Source organism: Lingula anatina, chromosome 4, assembly GCF_051362555.1.
Source record: "Lingula anatina isolate TDL-2025a chromosome 4, LinAna3.0, whole genome shotgun sequence".
NCBI classification, from domain to species: Eukaryota; Metazoa; Brachiopoda; class Lingulata; order Lingulida; family Lingulidae; genus Lingula; species Lingula anatina.
The window spans coordinates 27025364-27047172 of NC_141770.1; the positions used below are offsets into that span (position 1 = coordinate 27025364).

The 21809-nt window shown below is 37.9% G+C and overlaps 3 protein-coding genes across 3 annotated transcripts; 1 reads left to right on the forward strand and 2 right to left on the reverse strand.

Moving 5' to 3' along the window:
* Positions 1-225: 225 nt before the first annotated feature.
* On the forward strand, positions 226-3076 carry LOC112041518 (uncharacterized). The gene is made up of 5 exons (XM_087011498.1): positions 226-328; positions 1016-1228; positions 1583-1844; positions 2108-2295; positions 2856-3076. Exons 1-5 carry the CDS (start codon positions 226-228, stop codon positions 3074-3076), a joined length of 987 nt encoding a protein of 328 aa, XP_086867624.1.
* Positions 3077-3819: 743 nt separating this feature from the next.
* LOC106175651 (beta-alanyl-dopamine/carcinine hydrolase-like) lies at positions 3820-8297 on the reverse strand. The gene is made up of 9 exons (XM_087012275.1): positions 8074-8297; positions 7541-7738; positions 7146-7238; positions 6702-6834; positions 5658-5753; positions 5441-5518; positions 5082-5247; positions 4640-4848; positions 3820-4313 (listed from the first exon to the last, which is right to left on the reverse strand). The coding sequence occupies exons 1-9, from the start codon at positions 8170-8172 to the stop codon at positions 4207-4209; spliced, it is 1179 nt and encodes a 392-aa protein (XP_086868401.1). The 5' UTR covers positions 8173-8297; the 3' UTR covers positions 3820-4206.
* Positions 8298-10170: 1873 nt separating this feature from the next.
* Positions 10171-11750, reverse strand: LOC147762685 (uncharacterized). Its single transcript, XM_087012093.1, has 2 exons — positions 11653-11750; positions 10171-11418 (listed from the first exon to the last, which is right to left on the reverse strand). The coding sequence occupies exons 1-2, from the start codon at positions 11659-11661 to the stop codon at positions 10846-10848; spliced, it is 582 nt and encodes a 193-aa protein (XP_086868219.1). The 5' UTR covers positions 11662-11750; the 3' UTR covers positions 10171-10845.
* Between the last annotated feature and the right edge of the window lie 10059 nt (positions 11751-21809).

Below are 21809 nucleotides of genomic sequence, written 5' to 3' on the forward strand. Positions count from 1 at the left end.
GAAAATGATACAAAATGAAGATTGTTCACCACAATAACTACACAATCTCTGAAAAATAATAACTGCTTAAACATTGTCATGATTTGATTTGGTTACACTTGTAGTTTATAGATATCTGGATAGATGAATATGCATATACCTGATGTTATCATTTTACCATCCTCCCTCGTATATGGATTTGCTTCAGTCACCAAACAATTAGCCTTCTCCAGTTGTTCAGAAGACATGCAACGGCACACAGAGTTCAACACGTCACGAGTCACGTGTCCTACACCGGAAGCCATAGATTACCCAGGAAACATTACTATCGAAAGAGACTATGACCCTGGTATCATATTTGCCCTACTAGTAAAACCCCACTTTGCTTAATTTAAATGCAGCATCGTTTCGCCAAATGTTTGAAATATTGCCAACAGCCTGAAACGGTAAAACGATTAACTTGTGAATACTTTTCAGGCGATGTGTGTCCCGTTGGAAAAACTGTTGTCACGTACACTGCCAAAGACAAGGCAGGAAATAAAACCACTTGCAACTTCACCGTAGAAGTGAAGAAAATAAAGACAGGCACGTATACTGGCATGCAGAATGGCTTTAACACTCCTTGTATCTTATACACTCCAGTGTATATAAGCATTGGTTGCCTAAAATCCCAGAACAATTGTTTCGGTACTTTTTATTTTTAAGAACACAATATGCAGTAATGTAATTAACTATTTCTGCCATTTCATCTGACTTTAAGGCTATGGGAATTGAAAAAAATCGTTTTAATATATATTTCAAGAGAAAGAGAAAGAGAAGAGAAAATGTGTTGCTTGTGTGGAGGACGACAGTGTGATTCGTGTGGAGAATAAAACTTTGGAACAAACGTTACCGGGTGTGCGTGTATAACTCTGCATACTATTTGTTCCACTTGGTATTTTTGCGCTAAAAGGAAAACATAAAATATGTTTGAACGAGTGGCTTGTTCGAAATCAAGATAAGAGCAATATTTCATGTCCTATTCTTAATCTTTTAGAATGCCCAGATACAATCCCGGTTCCGGACCGTGGAACTTTACGCTGCTGGCAGCCAGCTGGCGGGGGTGAAGAGCGCTGTAATGTCACTTGCTTGTCATTCCCTAGAAACATAAGACAGAACCCGGATGTACCAACAAGTTTTGTGTGTTACCCGGAAGGAAAGTGGGAGCCGCCTTTCAAATGGGGCGTTGTTAAGACACTGGCTTGTCTTAGTGAGTGTGCTTGTTTTCACTGTGCTGTCATCTATGCTAAATTACTCTTACTTATCTTTAAGTTAATCAAGTAGGCACATTGTTGCTAGCATTTACTCATTCTTATAAGGTAAGTTACTGCAAGGAGGAGGACATCGTTTGTGGAGGATTTTAACTTGGCCTCTTTGTTGGTAACAATTATTCTAAACACATACAGAACTTGCTAGTACTAGTAACTAATGTTGAGACGTTAATGAATTTATTTTGGACCCCCTAAACTTTTGTGTCAGTATAAAGCCTTATCCTGAACATTGCTAACCTCTTCTGTGTTGCCAAGCACAGCGAACATAACCATTTGAGGTCCATTCATTACAGCTTTGGAACCACCAAGGAATTATAGACTCATATTTAACGTGGAACATCCAGGAACCTGTGTGGATGATAACTACTTCAAGCCATTTGTCGTGGGTGAGCTGATTAAGTGGCTGAGAGAAGCTGGTTTGTGTCCCGAAGGAGATTTAATTAAGTTATGCCAAAGGTCACAGGTGAAGGTCATCTGTAGGAAGGAGGACAGAAGACGCCGAGACACCCACGAGGGGGATCTTATTGTGAATTTGGCTCTTAATGTGACTTTCTCGTAAGCTTTCTCTCTCTCTCTCTCTCTCTCTCTCTCTCTCTCCACTAGTCCCATGCATTTTGCCAAATTCTGAGTTTAAAACACTTCTTCTTTGTCATCAGTTTAGTGCCTATGAGTGTTTTGCAGAGTGTGGCCTAGTAGGCCTACTGGTAATAACCCTCTGCTCCGTCAGCATTCTTTATTACATTTAGCAACAATCAACATATACAATCTAAAATCAAAGTAGAAATAAATAAAAACGATATTTTTTTCTATTTTCGTAGCGAGAAAAACAGCACGGATGAGTATCAAAATGTTTTAGCTCTGGCAGAGAATGTGACAAACTTCATCGGCAGCAGTCAGTTTCGGTTTGAATATGGTGGAAGAAATTACACCTTTGGAAATAGATCGTCTGGCAAGGAAGAGACAACTTGTGGTGAAGGGCAGATGAAGGTTCTGGACAAATATTGCGGTAAGTGGAAGTCATATACCCACAGTTTTACAGACTACTGGAAACCCATCAAGCCTCACCTCGAGTTCAGAGGTTAAGGTATCCTTTCGGATATTCCGCCAAATGGAATTTTCAACGAAAACTCGAGCAATACAGTATACTCCTACTCAGAAATTGGTGTTCGGCCAGTGTAATAAACTTATTTTGTTCCTAACGTCCAGTCTTTTCAGTCTTTTTACTGTTCAATCTCGAAGGATACTTTTATTTGAAGGTTTTTATCTCTATGTGTTATTATTATTTTCAAAAGTATAATGAAAAGATAACTAGCCTTGCAGGACTGCAGGGTATGTCGACACAAAATATGTTTTTCGGAAATTATTAAACGCGGGTAGGACAGATTTAAATGCAACTGGTAGCTAAAAATGAAAACGGAGTAGGCAACGTCTGGGTAGGGTCATTTTACAAAAAGATAATGTTGCAAGTTCAGAATGTTCTCTGTAAATACTTCGTTCAATCTCCCAGTCATTTATTTATTGTTTCATTTACTGACTTATATATTAGTTCTGTTCCTCTCTTTGTAGTGAAGTGCCCACCTGGCACGAAATACAACTCTGTCCTTAAAACCTGCTATTCTTGTCCAGCAAACACGTACCAGGAGCGCCGAGGGCAGTCCGTGTGTATCAAGTTTAAAGGGGACAAAACGTCACCGCCAGGGTCATTCAGTCATTCTGATTGTACGTATTATGAAACTGGATCACTCATTGGATTTTTATTATATTTTTTTTTTTGGGGGGGGGGCTGAGTTAATATGCTAAACAATGTATTAAGACTTTTATGAAAAAAAGGTGTACACAAAAATGAATCGTGTTTGCAATGATATATCCCCTTGTTCAAAATTGTTGACAAATTCAAGATCTACAGTCATTTTTTTTCGAACTCTGATTAACCATTAAAAGCGAAATTCATCAGTCTCTGGTTAACAGTTTTAGTTCATACCTCAGGTGAAGACACGGCCCTAAGTACAATCCAACCTACAGTGGTTACGACAGCGCGACTGGATCTAATCAATTGCCTGAGTTTCGCTGCCGTTGCGATCGTCATCCTGGTCGCCATCTTGGCTTTCTTGGCATGTCGACGCTGCAGATACAACAAGAAGAAGAAGAGAAGGACGCTCTCCCCAGCGCCAGCGGTGACTGACTTTTTGGACTACCATAATGTTGCCTATGATTACGCTAAAGCCTTTTCTGTATCGTATAAGAGAACGGGGACAAATGACGGTGGGATGCAAAATAGGGGGCCAAGGACTGAACATACGTACACAAATGCTTCGGGCTCACTCCGCGCGTATGAAGGAATGGTACGAGATGTCACCGAGCAGCAATTTTCCCACTATCAAAATGACGTACCCTACCTACGTGAGTAGCATGATTCAATGAGTGCACCGATGTGTGAACACGTGATTCCTAAATACCACGTGATTGCTGCTTACGTGTACCACAAACAATTAGTCTTAAATTAAAAGAATACAATACGCGTTAGACTTTTAGAAGTTTAAGGATTTTTTTTATTCAAAAGACATGTCCTGTGAAAACTACATGTATAACAGTGGAGAAAAACTAATGTACAGTAACCTGCTTTCCAATTTTAAATTTGTAACGTCACAGTTAAAATTTGCCTTTTCGTACACATGAATATCCAATACGCAAGTGACTTTTGTATATGTTAAGGCCTACCTATAACGCTCATTTTGTTTCTGTGTTAATGGACAGTTCTTCAAGTGTCTGGTGATGTATTAGTATGCCTTATGTGAACAGATTCCATCCTCCCATTTGAGGCTGAGCTACCACATCGGTTCCCTTATTCGCAAAATGATTGTGTCAAGTCAAATGCTTTGTAGACGTTAATTTACAGTTCGTAACACGTGGACTGGGATTATCGCTTGTAGAGCCCAGTTCGTAGATCAAACGTCACTGCTGGCTTGGTTTTATTAGGTCGACCTACATAAACCTCCACCGATTCTCGGTCGAGATCGAAGATTGCTGAATGTAGAAATGACAAAGGAAACATAATATTATTATCAAAACGATATTACATGTACATATAATGTTCGCCATTAATTAGATAAGATAAATGAATGAAAATGTATATATTATATATATTACTTACTTATTACTTATTATACGCATTACTTATTCTATAAAATAAATCTGGTATTTTTAAGTATCATCTACAGTTTTTTAAACACTCTCTAGGTGATACAAGGCAATAAATAAAAAGAAGAAAAAAAATTACGTAAATGAATGAAAATGGTACAATCGAAGTATATTCACTTGTTATTATCACATAAGGAAAAATTATCCCTTACCGACAGCCGCCGTTGCCGGATCATCCGGTTCTCTTCCGTTTCGGAACACAGGAAAGTTAACATCTGTGACGTTAGAAAAGATGTCGCACACTGTAGCGATGACGTCATGTTTTGTATTGGTGACGCTTTGAAGCAGAATGTCATCTATTTTCTTCCTACGGTGCTCACTGCTCTGGTGGCGGTAGCAGGCTGCGTCAAGTTCTTGATACCTGAGTGAAGTAGGCAAAAAGGCTTAAACATACATAATTCAACTATTGGAAACTGCGAAGTCGCAATGAATGCCCATGGTTGTAAAATACAGGGGCATTTTCGGGAATACAAACAAGGAAAACCATACACAGGATTTAACATTAAAACAACTCTGAACTTCGCTTCGGTTTACTTAACAACTCACACATCACTGTAACCTAGCCTTAGCTAAAGGTGTTTACAAAACACTTACGTATTAAGGTGATAGTCCATTTTTCCAGAGCTTATTGTTTTCTTGGCTGTCAATGTTCCTCGTTCACTGCCAGCCATTTCAATGAATTCCATGATGAAGGGTCTTGGCCCTTTCTTTTCTTCAGGTCGAAGCCAAGTGAAATTGAGGTTGCCACCAGACACAACACCTTTAACAGATGGGGAGAAGGCACGTTTATTCCCGAGCTAAGTCTACTCAGACAGTTGAAATCACATTTGCAGAATTACTGTAGAGATCTTATGCCTTACAAAAAGTTCCGTTGACAGAATTCCGTCCGCAACAAAATGCTATTTCTTTATCCCGATATGTGTGTTCGCTTACTGACCGTAACTAATCACTACCTGGGTTTTGTTTGATTATGGAAAGAAATCCCGCTTCATCCTTTGCACACAACAATGCCCTGTTAAGAATTCTTCTTGCTGAAAATATGCCGTTCAATTTTGTTAATATATTAATCGTATGGCTAATGTTTTCAGATTGCAGTTTGAACGTAAGGACGAAGTTATGTAAAATACGGGAAAAACATGGAGAAAGATGGAGTGATATGAGTAAACTCACGTAATCCTATCTCTGGCAGATTTTTCTGATATATGCAGTTTGTTGTTTGTATTAAACCATGGCAGTTGAAACTGAATGCGGTCCCTGGGAGGGTTCCTAGAGAAAATACCATTTAACAAGATATAACATATTTGAAAATTATAATGGAATACGAGGTCTGATAAAACGCAATGTTAACCGCTGACGTCATCGCCAAAATGATATTGAACGATGCCATAATCAATGATTAACCAGTCAGAATAGAGGAGGCATACTGTGGAATTAATAAGACGAAAACAATAAGTTGAAATTTCGTGATATTTCGGAAGGTAATGACTTTCAGGTTTTTAATATTACAAATATTACAAATATTACAAAAGGTTAGTCCCCAGTACTGTCTTAATTTTGGTCTGCTATGGAAGGCAGCAAAGATATGCAGATAATAGAAGCCCGTTTCCAGCAAAAAAACAAGGTGTGTTCCTCTGGTGACAAATGATTGGCCGTACCTAGCCTAGTAGGAATCGATACTAAAATGTATTTCTGCGCCATTGGTTTTCTAAGCTATGGGTATTAAATTAAATTAAATTCAATTCAATTTATTTCTGTACTGGTACATAGATTGTCATGACCTTGTACAATATGATATACTAATGACGATACAATACATTTAGTGCATTACCATTTCTCTAGTTGGTATTATGTTGCCTAGCCATTGTGAATGAAAAAATAATCTTTATATAATGAACATACATAATAGTAAAATTACTCATAAAATATTAAATTAACACGCCCATTCAGCGGCGGTAATTTTGAATTTTTTTTTTTTTTTTTTTTTTTTTTTTTTTTTTTTTTTTTTTTTTTTTTTTTTTTTTGTCAAAAATAATTTAAGACACAGTGGCGTTCAGAGTTAATTTCTGGGCTATATTGAGCCTTCAACGGACCGGATTCGGTTGAAAAACTTTTGTTGCCATTTCCCAACCCTGATTGGGGAAAACACTCTTTTACTTTGCAATTGTTATGTATGAGAGGATCTAAACATCTATACATCTATACAACATGGACTACCTGGATACGTGAATGCTGTGAAGTTTTCCACTTCTTCACCCGTAACATCTGACACAATGACAACCTGCACAATGAAGCATTTGTTGAGAAAACTTGGCCTGACGTCCTCCGAGTGAGCAGTCACGTGAGCTTCCTGGTGTGAAAGCAAGTAGAGAGTAAACATTTAACTTCCGAGTTAAAAAAAACAAGAAGGCGTATAGCTTCCTTCTTACCAAAAAATATTTCTTCTGAATGTTAAGCATAATTTCATTTCTGTATTACGGTATTCCCATTTCATACTCGTTCAAAGAGCTAGGAAACTGCCTCGAACAGTTCTTCGAAACATATACTAGCTGATGGCTTACAAAGAAACCCTTGATATATTTTGTAATAAGTGAGATAATTAAAACTGCAAATTTCTCACTGGATTCAGATTACCGTGGGGCAAAGAAAGTTTCGTCCTACCGGTAAGTTTATCAGTATATCTGTGCATCCCTCCTGTTCTGTTCTTATGTTTAATCGTTCCTTGAGTTCATTCTCTATGTGATACAGAAATAACTGGGAAAATAATGAAAATGACAAACATCACGAAGATTATAAAAATGGTGTCTCTAGGGACAGCATGAAAATACAGTGTTACTTAAAGCGCGCGATTCATTACTATCCTGTTTATTCGTTAGGATTCCACATACACTTACGAGCAACAATTTATCTCAACTTTGCAAATGTCCTTCTCTTTTCTCACGGGGTTTTGAGATAGCGTTCTATGTATGAGTTAAATGCCACCACCGAAAATACATAACATACATTACTGTAATCCAAACCTCTGTAATTTAAATAAATTCAGGCACCTTACATACCTCAATGAAGCTGACTTTTGCACCATCAGCCGTCCCTTTTAATTCATCAATATACTGGGGAAACACCGCTTTGGTTGTGTGCAGAAAGTTTTGAACCACTCTGTGTCCGTCTTGGGTGTTATAAAACGGCATCAACTTTTGCTGTAATGTTGCATTCTGGGTAACGCATTCCTGAATCAGGTCCTGGGTGAGTTGGTCCTAAAGAAAAGAGCCATCTTTATGACAATATTTAACTTTCACTATACATGCAGGGACCCGGGGGGGTGGGGGGGGGGGGGCTTCTAAGTAGGCGAGTGGGTGTGGGGCAGAGACACAAGGGTAAAGAACCATCAATATTTTCCTTCGCTTTGTTTCGCTCGGTTTTCTAAAATAGGTGACTAAGAATGGAGACTAAACCGTATCTACAATGTGCAAATGTACTTAATCACTGAAAAATGTACGTGACGCGTGTTAGGTCGGAGGAAGGGACGATCCCCGCTTACGTTTACGTAACCAATTTATCCCATGCAATCGATGCATTTGTTTATACTTACAATTCGGTACCCGACATCATAGTGCCTCCCTCGGGCACAGAAAACGGGGACACTTTCTTTGCTGTGCTCCTTCACAGAGCATATCATTCTACTCGACATCAGTTACGTCAGACAGGCAAAAAGTGCTACATGTGCATGAGGTATCCCACGGGATTTAAACGTACACAAGCTTTTGTCACACTGGATGTGTGTGCGCCATTCTTCCATTTCTGCCTTGGTGCATTACAGATGATATATGCATACTGCATTGTTTTACCTTTGCGATGACAACAATATTAAACAGAGATAAGATCTTGTTGAGCCCTGGCACCCAAAACTGTTCGGGTAGAAAATGACCATTGTTGAGTACAAATACCGGGGTACAGCCTTGAACTCCACCAAAGTTCGATTGCCGCAGAAAGTGAAGACGTCATAGCACAATTATTCATAATGGACTTTTATTTGATTGTGATGCTTATCAAGAGATATTATTTATTTATTGGAGGGGGTCAAAGCGGACTTGTACCCTTTCCTTTGGATCTGAATTAATTATTTCTATCCCCCCAAAATAATAATAATAAAAAATTACAACATTTTCCATCCCCCTTGTCTTACATAATAAAGAAAAAAATATGTTGTATTACCTCCGAAGGTGTTGTATTACCTCCGCCCCAAGAAGGTGTTGTATTACCTCCGCCCCATGTAGTATAGAATCAATTAATGAAGTAAAATGACAAACGCAACATGTAGGTTGATTGATTTTAGGCCAGTTAAGGCTTTATTTTTTGTCAAAGCCAAATAAGATGAATAACATTTTTATTTTATTTTTGTTAATTGACCATGAGCTCAAAATTGTTATCGTCCAGCGTGAAGCTGTTATAGACGTCAAAAAAAAAAAAAAAAAAACTTACATTTTGACTGTGAAACAAAATAATTATCCCAATTCTTGACACATAAATAATTTCCATTTTTGCCCAATATAGGATACAATTCAGCACTGCAGGCATTTAACTTACTTCCTAAAATTATACTTGCACTTAGTAACTTTTCAAATTTTATTAAATTGAATTTGAATAAAATTCTGCTAATTTTCGATTAATAAAAAGTTACCATAACTCTTTGCTTTACAACAGATTTACAACATTATTAACTGACAACATTGAAAACACTCCAATAATATAAATTTTAAACAGCCTTAAAAGTTAGTTCAAACCGAGTAAATTATTCATTTTAAGCCTATATTACATTTGCTAGGTGATGTCCGTAAGGTGCACGTATACTAACCGTTAATCGGTTTTCGTTTGGTGTTTGGGTGGAGGAAGGTTGTATCGGAAGAAAACGTTCGGACTCACAGCCTCCGTAAACTTAACAATTTTGTCAAGCTAATATTTTCGAAAAATTAACTTATTCTGGAAACCACAAGCTTGGCGGCGATATCGTAGATGGAATTGCAATGTTCTCGTATGGGTAGGCCTATTGTTCGGTGGACTTGGGGTTAGCGTGGTTTAGTGGTTTAAAGAGGCATAAAAGTATTTATTGTATTAAAAAAAAAACGCACTGTCAATCCCTTGCATAAATGTGAAATTGTTTCTCTTCTTCTTGTAATGCGGGTGCTAAAATCATGGGTGGGGGGGGGGGCATTGGTAATGTACCGATCTTCAAGGAAGCCGCATGTAACGTGTCCCGTCAACACGGCTGCACTAAGACGAAAGGGCAGTGTTTTATCACTAACCTTTTTTTCCTACTTGACCTCAAGGTCATGTCGAGGCAATGGCACGGAATCCGCATGTAATAAACACACATTCTCCTTAACCCGTTTAAAAAAAATAAATCGCACGGAAAATCGAAGATTTCATCGCATGGTGCCCGAGGCAAATGTAATCAAGGCTTTAACATCGGAAACAATTAATCCTTGAAAAAATGTGCGAAAGTATCATGATATTCTCCTAAGATCATGAAAATATTTAACTTGAAATTTACCTTACACCAATCGTCAAAAATCGATTAATCATATATCTGGTATCAACTATATGAAATGGTATGTTTTTGAAAAGAAAGATAAAATGCACACGTGTGCATAAAGTAAATACTTTGCCTTTTGCAAATTCTCAAACTTTTTACTAATACAACGCTTGGTTTTTAAGTATTAAGTTGATACTTACCGTACTTGGCCATGGATAATTAAGTAAATTTTTGCTACAAACTAATTTTCTTGCAATTTACTACATGTGTGGTACCAAACAAGAACCAGAAGACTAGCTACTGTGAATGAAAAGGTGAACCAAAGCTTATCTGCTTACTTTTACCAGGACTGACTGGTTTATCACTAGATATTTACAGATGTGCCTCTGACTAATTATAAACACTTAAATATAATGTACAGTGAATTTTTTAATGGAATTGTCGTCACTCAGCTGGTGTCTGGTATAAAGCACTAGTCTGTTGGGCTGGTTTCAGATTACTCTAACTGAATACAGAATAAAGCGCCCGCATCTTTGATGTCCAAAACGCATAATCCTTCCTAAACAACTATTTTGACAGTAGAAAAGTCTGTAATAATTGACAACGCTATGAGTTGTCCCAATGTAATGTATTATTATGGCGCCCACACAACTATTTACGATGAATATTGATTAACAATAAAACCGTATTGTTCAACTTTACAACAATTAAAAGCGTAAGACCACCGCGTAAATATTGATTTAGCCTCGGATACAGTTCCGTTATTTTGTCCAAGATTTAGCCAAAGAAGCATCTAAATCTTTATCTTTCCTTTAATGCTCTAACGCATACCTAGAAATCCCACACCGCTGCCACCATCGCCATTAACATCCAAAGTCCAACGCGACCGAAATGAATGTTTCCTCGGTTCTGCTTCGGGGTTGAGAACGTGGTCGCACCTCCCGGAGGCGGCACAGAGCTGTGATGCGTGATGTTCTTCACGCAGGCAGAGAACGATCCTGAGCGTATACCCACTGGCCCTCCGGATATCTCCAGCTGAACGTTTTGTAGAGCGTTTTCCATCCATACTTGCACTTGGTCGAAAATGTTGCGACCTTCCTCGTAGTGGGCTAGGCTCACGTGAAGGGTGACCATTGTGTGCACAACAAATGTTATGGATGTGTTTTCCGCGTCGCGTTTCTGAATACAGAAAAGAATTTCTGCCTGCACAGCATTCAGTACAGCTCTCAATCGACCATCACGTGCGATATCCATACACCGATCTCTTGGTGTTGGTACCCAGCCACATGGTTTAAAGTGCAAGGAAACTGTCGATTTTACTACTGTAAAATTGTACATGAGGGGGCGGCAGTCCTGGGCATCAGGAACAAAACCAGGGGGGCACACTATCTGCTGATCCACAGGCTGGAAAAAAAGATAAGTGAGCTGATGTACATCCATAAAGCCCAGAAAAAATGTTGACAAAATTGTATTCTTACGTACATAATAATCTTATGTGATATAATCTTAATATAATATAATCTTAACATGATAAATGCAGCAAAAAAATTAATTAAGTAATTATATCCAATATTTTATCTATATTCAACTTCCATCATTTTCCTCATCATTAATGGTTATTGTAGTTTGTTTTCTCACCCTAGTCATGACGTCATCATTATGTTTGCTGTCTTGGTCTCCGAGGTACAATAGGGCGCGGAAAGAAAGTCCAAGCAGTCTTTCTGATTGTGGTGTGGAGTTCTGTTCTGAATATAACATCCAAATATATGTAATTAATGAGAAGGCAAGTAAGCTTGCGAACACGATCAACTGCAAGTCACCCAAACCCTATATAGAGGTGTATTTCACATGCTGAAGTGTCACATGATGAAGTGTGGAGTTGTATTCAATTAGTTAAACATACATGTATTATAGAATAGAAGTTCTCGAGTGTGAATTTTAATTTTTTTTATTGAACAAATAAAAGACAAACAAAGGAAGAGAACAATTTACAATATAAAGAGGTGGCACTGAGATGATAGTAATAAAAATAATAATCAACTAGAGGATCAGAGAATCGATACCGCCTCCGAGTATTGTACCTGTACCACCAGCTGGAGTAAGCGCATTTGTATGAAAAGCAAAGTGTGGTTTATGGCGAAAAGTCTGTCAAGGTCAAATTCAAGATCACAGTAAGATTATAAATATGCAGGTACATTTAGGACTTCCTATTCAAGTTCAGTGGTAACTAATGGCATATCTCTAAATAATATACCTTCGTAAAATGTAGGATAAATATCAAATTCAAGTTCACAAGTAATTATAGATGTATCTCTGCCGGTTTTGGAGATATAAATTTTTTTAAAAAATTGCAAAGTTGAGTTCATAGTGAAAAGAAGGTCCAAAGTCAAATTTCAGGTCTCAATCAGGCTGCAAATAGATGGGGGTATCTCTGACAGTTCTGGAGACAAAATGGTCAGAGATTTTGCAAAGATCAATTCGTTATGAAAAGTAGGACAAAGGTCAAATTCAAGGCACAGTCAGATTGCCAGTATATGACCCCTATTCAAGTTCAATAGTAACTATGGGCGTATCTCTGCTAATTTTGCAGTATTTCGCATTTTATTTTCACCACTGAATATTGCGACGTTGTACTTTTTTGATAAGGCGCAACTCTTTAACCGTATGGAAAAAAAACTTTCATTATTACGCTTGACAAGTTCTACAAAATGCAACAAACAAGAAGTCTTTACCCGGTAGAATTTACGGTTCCTGAGTTGCCAGTTTTGGTATCTAATGGCTGCTCCCCCCATGATAATGCACCAATTGACCCCAAACTCACAAAGATTAATATGACCCTAAGTGTAACACCTGGCCATTATACAATAGTTAAGGTCTCTGTAGTTTCTGAAAATTGATGCAAAAATTTTTTTTTCAAATAAATCCCATTTTTAGAAAATTTTGGCCCGTTTGACCTTGAAATAAAGGTCTTAGGTAAAGGGCATTTTTGAAATATTCACATATGACTTTTGGTCAGTCATCTATAGTAATTTATCCTCATAATTCCTTCAGTTTGGGAGAAAACCCCAAAATTTACGTGGATCGAGTTGAGATTATATGTGATCTACATCCAAGAGATGGTTACGCAGGCTTCTGTAGTCAGGGAGGAGAGACGGGTATGGACTAAAACTATGTGTACCGCCAGCGCCTACGCTGGTGATACAGTAACAGATATAGAAGTAGCTTAATTGGAAATGGAGGAGTAGAACGTATATGCGTAGATAACAGTGCTTTTCCTAAGCTTGTTATCACTTAGCTTGATGATACACTTAAAGTAAAACACTATATTATAGTTATTTACAAAAGAGTAGTAGTTCAAACACACGTACTTGAAAGCTTTAAATACTGCCATATAACTACCTTTTACGTATCCAAAAAATAGTCTTAAACTAATCTCCGAAAAACACTGACTATTCACACCACTTTTGATCAGAAAGTTCAGATTTCAATTTTCTGTATGCTATGTCCCTTTCTGTTAACAACTTTTCAGGAATTTAATTAGACTCAAAAAATCTAGCCCCATCTCCCTTTTATGTGATACCTTGTTACAAGAATATTGAAATCTAATGGCCTAAATGTATTTGATTGATCGAGTTCCAAATAAGCAGTTTGTAAATTAAAGTCTATGCCCATGTTTGCCTTACAATAAATCGTTTGCAGTGCACTCCATAGATTTTTGCTGGTTAAACAATAAAAAATATGTTCTAGATTCTCTTTTGCACATTCACACATCATTATCAATTTCATTTATCAACTTTAATTAAGATTTAACAGGATGAAATCTATGTAGGTTTTAAAACAATGAAAAAGCCCCCGAAAACATAAAATACCGGCGTTTACATTTTTTTTGTTGCAATGTATAAGCATCGGCAACTCAATCGTAAATTTAACACCTTTCTATTTTGAGGTGATATAGCAATCGGTATGGGACGTAACTTCATCCACAAACAAGATTTTATTGCGAAAATTGGCAAAGTTGTCCAAGAGAGTGCAGACTACAATCCCTTGCCGTCATTTTGGTTTAAATGTTTTGTTATGTATGGAGTTATGAGCCCCTAATAGAGTCTTTTCCACGAAATCGTGAGCATGCGCAGTTCGCGCCATTTTGTGCGGGACTGTTTCTCAGGGGGAAAGAGTAGAAGGGGCCTTCGGTACTTTTGTAGTAAACCCCCCCCCCCCAACCCTGTAACTTTCTGTAACTTTCACTTTTCAAACAGTTTTTTACATTTTATTGTTTATCCATGTCAAAGCTCTTGAAATAAAATGCTTTTGTAATTACCTGTGGATTTTTTATTAGTGTTAATCACGTTTAATCCAGCCCATTGAAATACAAAATTAAAATCTTCAATTTACACCCGCAGTCAATAACTTGCCGCATTTTCGTTGGCTAACCCTAAGGTAATTTTATGTGAACAAGTAGCTCATAATAATTTCACAGAGGAAATCCAAGTATACAATGTATCAATCCTATGTTCACATAAAATAAGGTAGAGTTATAGCGTTGGCTATAGCCAACGAAAACGCAGCAAGCTGCGGTTACATTGTAAATTTTCACGTTGTATTTCGATGGGGTGGATTAAACGTGATTAAAACTAATAAAAAGACCACAGGTAATTACAAAAACATTTTATTTCAACAGCTTTGACATAGGTGCAAAAGACACTGTAAGAAAATGTATGAAAAATGAAGGTTTCAGGAAGTTACAGGGTGGGGGGTATACTACAAAAGTACCGAATGTCCTATCTTTGCTGTCGATGAGGTACGTTTTTAGTTCTTTCATTGAAAAGTCATCAGGCACATCTGCTAAATTTCTATTCCAGCTGCTCCCATGAATGTGTTTTCGAAAAAAAATCAGGTGTTAACATGTTACGAAACTTTGAAAATTCAGATTGAAATGAGCACTCCTCGATATGGCGTCCGTCGTGTACACTCCACACTTTCCCCCTGAAACTTTAAATCCCGCAAAATCTCGCGTTCCCACGGATAATTTAGCGGAAGTCACGTGACCGTGGAAAAGACTCTATTACAGATTTTCAGAAATGCATTATTTTGCTTAATCAACGATAAAATGTGAACTAAAACTTTTAAGAAAATCGCTGGTAGAGAACTAAACAGTGCCATTAAATCGGGGTTAAAGCGGTGATCGTGGTTGCTTAGATCAAAGAAAAATTTGAGAAACCGATTTTCCAGTTTTCACCCCAAAATGACGATTATGACGTCACCCGTAAGATGACATGTGTTTAAAATGTTAATTAATTTACTCACCGAACACTAAAGATTTACTTATTACCCACATTAAAGGAATAATAACTCTTCGTATGTGATCTATATTTCACAATAAAAACATTGTGAACAACTCATAGAAATATAATATATTCTGTTTTAACACAAAAACAGCAGTTAAAGCTATTATTCTGATATCTGAGCATGTATACAGACTGCTTGACCTCCATTGATGGCTATACTCTGTTAGCATCTCTTAAGAGATTTTAACCAAAAAAAAAAACTTTTTAGAAAAATACCAGGGACTAACTTTGAACGTAAAAATTGATTCATTAAAAGCATTAGTAAGTATGGAAAATTGTTGTTTACTCCAGGAAAATTCATTTTTTGTTGTGTACTCCAGGAAAATTCATTTTTTTTTTTTTTGGCACAAACGAAGAGTTTTTATCCCTTTAATGTAGGTAAGGCAGTAAATAAGGGGTTTGGGGCAAAGGGTGACAATATCTTTAAGTTTTTCCTCCGTTTTACCCCATTTTTCATTTTTGGGACTTTTTTTAAAGACACTATGGAATTCCTTACACTCCTTTTCGCTTTTATACACAATTTTAGCAACCAGCGGAATATATGGATATTCTATGATCTTCATATTCATTCCTCTCCTTTTACATGTATTTTAATGACTTTGCATATACCGTGATATTTAAGACAATCTAAAATTTACAAGTTGTATTTTCTATTAAATTCAGGCAGACCTAAAAATTCCCATTTTATTCCATTATATCACCAACTACCTTTACACTTTTTTTCATACCGTTTCTTATAAAACACAGTTTAAGGTCCTACAAGAATATCATTGTTATAGAAAAGAGGTTGATACAGTAATTTCTCAGCATCCAAAAATACATTACTACTTACATATTTTCATACTTTTAAAACATTTCAAAAATCATCTCTGTTCATTAGTTCCTTGGGGAAAGCATCTCCGAGCTCTGTAAGGAGTTTGATAGCATGTATTCCATTTGCAATTTTAAACATCGATAGCCATTTATCGCTTTAACTTTTGATTAATATTCCCTATAAAAGTTCCTAAATCTAACATCTTAAGTCCATCATTGGAATATACAACTGCTAAAACGGTACGTTTTATTTTATTTATCTTATTACCTCATATATGTAACCTAATAATGAATCATTTAGCCTCTTTATGCAAAACTCCTCCAGGTTAGGCAGCGATATAGGCAGATGGCTCAATTTAGGTATAATGAGCGTTTTTATCATCTTTATTCTACCCAGGGGAGTAACCAGTCTGCTCTTTCAATTTTATAAAGTATTTTGGTTGGGAATATTTTTCTTGAAATTTAATCTTACTATACTACTTAAATGTACATCAAATTCTACAAATTCTACAAGTGCAAATGAAGTACTAACCCGTTCTAGTTCCCATCTATCATGGTGAAATACATCGGCGGTAAAACGTTTGAATCCTATCCATGCAATCTTTGATTTGGCACTATTTATTTTCAGTCAAGATATTCTAGCATAGATGTCGAGAAAATATAGTATGAGTCAAAGTATTGCCTAGATCCATCTAGAATTAAGCTATTATCATTAGCATATTTGGAGATGACATGCTCAATGTTTCTTATTTTAATATCTTAGCAAAAAAAAAAAAAAAAAAAAAAAAAAACTTAGATAACATTCTTCCTGAATGCCCACGGTGAAATCTTATGCAATTTTTCGTGTGAATTTTACGATTTTAGCACCTATGTGGTCAGAATGAAGAAACGCACAACTTCAGACATATTTAAGTGGATTACACTAAGTTTTAAACTATTTTAATATTGCCATGCCACCTTAGACCACCAAAGGTAGAAGAAAAAGAGATCAGCAACATGTTCAAACATTAGCACGATTACCGCAAGTCCAACAAACAATGCCGGAAGTATGCGATGTCATCTATGATAATGCTACGGCCCACGGGTTTCCGATTTACAAAGTTTGTCATATATCTAGCTTTCCAAATGGTAGAGGCTAAGGATGACGTAAATGATTAAGATTTCTCACAAATCCACACGGTCATCGTATGCCTCTATTTAGGCGCCGTACTCAAAGGGATTTCGGTCAGCCTTCATGCACGGTACGGGTACCGCATGACAAATGTAGTCCGGGTTCGAAGAGCTAATTCACGCTCTGCTGTCACCATGATTGGTTAGAAAACGACTGTCGTAAAATCTCTACATGATTTAGAATCGGGAACAAAAAATTTAAAACCACATAAAACAATCTTACAGTACCGCATGTGTACCATAAAAGGTCAATTTATGAATCTTATTATCTTTGTGCTTTGCCATCAGCTTTAGAAAAAGCAAGGAAGAGTCTGCTATCATTGGCCAATCGATAGTTTTATTCATAGTCATAGATCGTGAAATCATACGTCATTGCAATCATAGATATATTTGACCTCGGGGTCAATCCTAAAATACCAGTCGAATGGCACGGCTCCGTTTCATAAAGCACGTTCGCTACCAAATTAAAAGCGAAGAAAGGACGAAGACTTTATCCTGGCGTTTATCGTATTTTTTTACCAATATTTGAGTGGGATTTAAAGAACGATGAATAGGACGTTGTAGCCTAGGGCGTTTAATGTAATTCGGGTGAGTTTGAGTGTGATTTGACGGCAATTCCTATTTTGGTTTGAATTTTTACGGTACGTGGATGGCATTCTTGTTTCGCAGGCTCTCTCTACTTTATTGGCTATGTAGGACCCTATGGGGATTTAACGACATTCGTTTTGGAAACATAAACTGATTTTTTTTTTTTTTTTTGCTTTATGGTGGACTATTATAGCACTATAAGATCGTTTTATGTGGATTTGTAGATTATATATGCACCCGATTTTTAAACCATGTAGCGGTTTTACGACAATCGTTTTCTAACTAATCAAGCACTGACAATAACATCGGAGTCCAAGTGACTCCAAACTTTGAGTCCAGCAGTGGTGCCTAAAATGGAGAAATGCCATCCCAGACCCCACAGGAGGGTCACAATTGACTCCATTCACACATCGCTTCATCCCTTAATTTATCTCTACAAAAGAGTCACCATGACCCCATATTAAGGAATTTTTGACTCCTTAGCACATCATGAACAAAAACAACAACAGCAAGGACAAGGGAAGAGCACAGCAAGTATTGTTTATTTCACATTATTTTGTCCCCGAACAGGATTGAAACCACGTCCTCCCGCTCCAGGGGCGGACTCCCTAATCACTAGGCCATGCGGTCACATATGGTGTTGAAACCGCAATAACAAACAGTTTGTAAATCTGGTAATAAACAGCATGACACACACACACACCACAAATATACCAGTGTGTGAGCATACCTCGCCACTGACATGCATTGGTGGGTCAAACCTACAACCTGGAAACAAAACCTGCTGACCTGTATACCAACATATCACATAACGGGTGTGGCAACTGAAAGCCCGGGTCAGTAAATAATTAACTGCACGAGTTCTGCATGCAGAGACACACAGAAAATCACTTCTTCATGCATAAAACCAACTATGGCCAAGAAAGTAATGTTTATACTGACAAAGGATGATGAAAACTGTTCTCTCCACGCCGTCTACTCACTGCCATCACAAATAATGAAACGAAGCTTAAACCCCCTTTACACTGGACGGCGTCCTTTCTGCGTCCTTTGTGCGACCATGAAACTGGCCAGGACGCCGTCGGACGCTCAAAGAACGCACAGTGATCGCCAAGGTCGCACAAAGAACGTTCAAGCATTGCCGAGGACGCCAGGGACGCCGCGAAGTTTTGAGCTTGTTCAAAACAATCGCAGAGAGAACGCGATGTAGGATGGTCGCTCAATGGACGCAGAAAGGACGCACAGGCATCGCCGTAGTCGCAGAGAGAACGCACAAGCATCGCCGCGGTCGCAGAGAGGACGCACAAGCATCGCCGCGGTCGCAGAGAGGACGCACAAGCATCGCTTTGGTTGCAGAATGAAAACTCAAAGATCGTCCAGTGTTCGACACGTAGAACGTTTTTTTTTTCACTCTCAAACGGGGCCGTGCTGAGGTATTTTTCACCAGACAGGAATTCTAAGGGTAACAGTGGTCTCATATCAGCCTCCGATTGTTTTTCCCCTAAAATTTATGAAACGATCAATTTTTTTGAGGTTATTATTAAACGAATATTTTGCCTTTCTTACAAGATTAATTGTCAGAACTTTTTGCAGAATGCTTCATTTGAAAACGGATTCAAACATTCTATGTTGTGTCAGTCATACTTTCTCGTTTTCGGTCCCTGTCCATCCTTCTTATAAGGATAACAATGAGCATCTGGCTGATTATCAGTCCATGCAGACCTTGCATCACTATAGTTTAAAGCGTTTATTCCCATTTATTTGTTTTGTGTGCTGGAAATGTTCTTTATTGGATGACCTGGTTAGAACCGATGAAAAGATGAGTTAGAATATAGAGAAGGACGCCCAAATAACGCTCATCGGTCAAGCAGGATGCAGAATGATCGTAGAATAGACGCCACTGATCGCCGATGAAGGTACAGAGAACGCAGCAAGAATGCTCAATGGTCTCTCAAACATCGCAATGGACGCCTTGGGTTGCACAGGGGACGTACAGTGGAGGCAGACAGGTTGCTCGCAGTTTTACAGGTAAAATCAAGATACGGTCGTTCAAAGGACGCACAAGGGACGCAGACGCCTTTGCTTTGGCGACCGTTGAGCGTCCTGACCACATATTTGAACGCAGAAGGGACGCAGAAAGGACGCCGTCCAGTGTAAAGGGGCCCTTACTGTCCATGGCCAGCGAGCGAAAAGAATCGTTGAAAGGAGTCAGCCAGACACTGACCCCTATAATTTGACTCTGATTTTAGAGTCAGATAGACTCCATGAAGAACCAGGGGGTGATTGACTCTGATAAGAGAGTCTAAAGCTCTGGTAGTGGGGCAATTTGACCCTTATATAGGAGTCAAATTAACTCCATGAGGGTCAAGGGGTGCTGGACTCTGACTAGAGAGTCAAATAACTCTAATTTTATTCTCAGTGAGGTGAAAGCCAAGCATGAGCTTATGTTATCGTGACATGACGTTTTTATTTGTGCCCTTGCGATTTTTGAACAAATTTTCTAGTTCACTGGGTGAACTAGCTACAATGTACATCTATTTTATAGATTACGTACCCTGGCTACAAATTTCAAAGTACTCTGGCGCTTGTTGATGACCTAAACTATGATTTTCATTTAGAATTACACAATTTATGAATAACTGCATTTTATTCTGTTATTAATGGATCGATTTTAATACAGTATGGTGACGCTTAATCTCAAGATGCAAAAACTAGTATACCTTATACTGAACTGCTAATGACTCATAATACATTTACATAAAAAATTCAGTTTTCTATGTCAGTTTTTTCTCGTCTACATACAATAAGTTGTTGGCTGGGTTATAAATAAAAAACTTTTTGAAATAAAATTTCTCTTATCAGCGGCAATGTTATTCACGCACATAAATTGAATGAAAATATCTTTAAATGAACTTTGGCAATATAAAATAACATATATCCAGTTTCGTTTTAAAATATAGACGAAATCTTAATGTACCACCTATTAAGATAAAATATTAGATAGATTCTTACGATTCAAGAGAACAAAAATGTTATTTAGAGAAATAGTATTTTATTTCTAATGCCCTACATTTTTAACGTCAAGATTAAAGCTAAGGCAAGTGCACAGAATTATCATTATATACAGCATTAAAGCAAAGGTCCGATCACCGATATATAGCAAGATATAAAACGCACCACTCACCTTCGCAAAGTGTAGCAAAACCATAATAGCAAACCATACAGTGGTAGTTCTTGTAGACATCATCAGAATCGCTTAGGACAACAGGGTTGCTGTACGCCATGCAGGCATCTCTTAAGGCTGAGTTCAGAGGGCGTGGCCGAGGTACAGGACGCACTCTTCCATTGATAAACTTGAACTCACAGGGACCAAAGGCCTCTTTCTCAACTTCCCGGAAGCATGTTCTTAAATTCCATTCCGGTTTAGGCACGAATATACCATTACATCCGGGTTCTTCCATTTTCCTTAAAACACAAATCGAGGAGGTGCAATTTACAAAGTCGTCAGCTTGTGTCCCAATGCAATAAACTGCGAGTCTCCACGGTTCCCCGCCATTCTTGATACCATTACAAGCTGCGCAGTACTTGTTTCTGAAGGTGATCATTGTATCTGGGGCGGTGACTGGCTGGTACAATAGCGCGTCTTCTGTGAGGCTAGTGTTCGAGATTTCAGTGCACTTGATACGACTTTCCTCTTCCATCCAAGACAACGGACACTGGTCCACCATCCAAAAAATTGGTCCAACCTTGTCCGCATAGGGTAATGGAGTTTGTTGGCTATGTCGACGTAAAGTTGGACTTCTTCTACAGGAGCTTTTCTGTGCCAGGGAAATAGACACAGGGTCGATTTGTTTTACCCCGCTTATCCAAGAAGATGCT

Excerpts from the sequence above, each read along its gene's own strand:
- LOC106175651 (XM_087012275.1), bottom strand. The coding sequence starts at position 8,172 with ATGTCGAGTAGAATGATATGCTCTGTGAAGGAGCACAGCAAAGAAAGT. Across the intron at positions 4,849-5,081 it reads ATGGACTATCACCTTAATAC|GTATCAAGAACTTGACGCAG; the intron begins GTAAGTGTTTTG and ends TACTTCACTCAG. Across the intron at positions 4,314-4,639 it reads TCCGGCAACGGCGGCTGTCG|CAATCTTCGATCTCGACCGA; the intron begins GTAAGGGATAAT and ends TTCTACATTCAG.
- LOC112041518 (XM_087011498.1), top strand. The coding sequence starts at position 226 with ATGCAACGGCACACAGAGTTCAACACGTCACGAGTCACGTGTCCTACA. Across the intron at positions 1,229-1,582 it reads TAAGACACTGGCTTGTCTTA|CTTTGGAACCACCAAGGAAT; the intron begins GTGAGTGTGCTT and ends CATTCATTACAG. Across the intron at positions 1,845-2,107 it reads GCTCTTAATGTGACTTTCTC|CGAGAAAAACAGCACGGATG; the intron begins GTAAGCTTTCTC and ends CTATTTTCGTAG.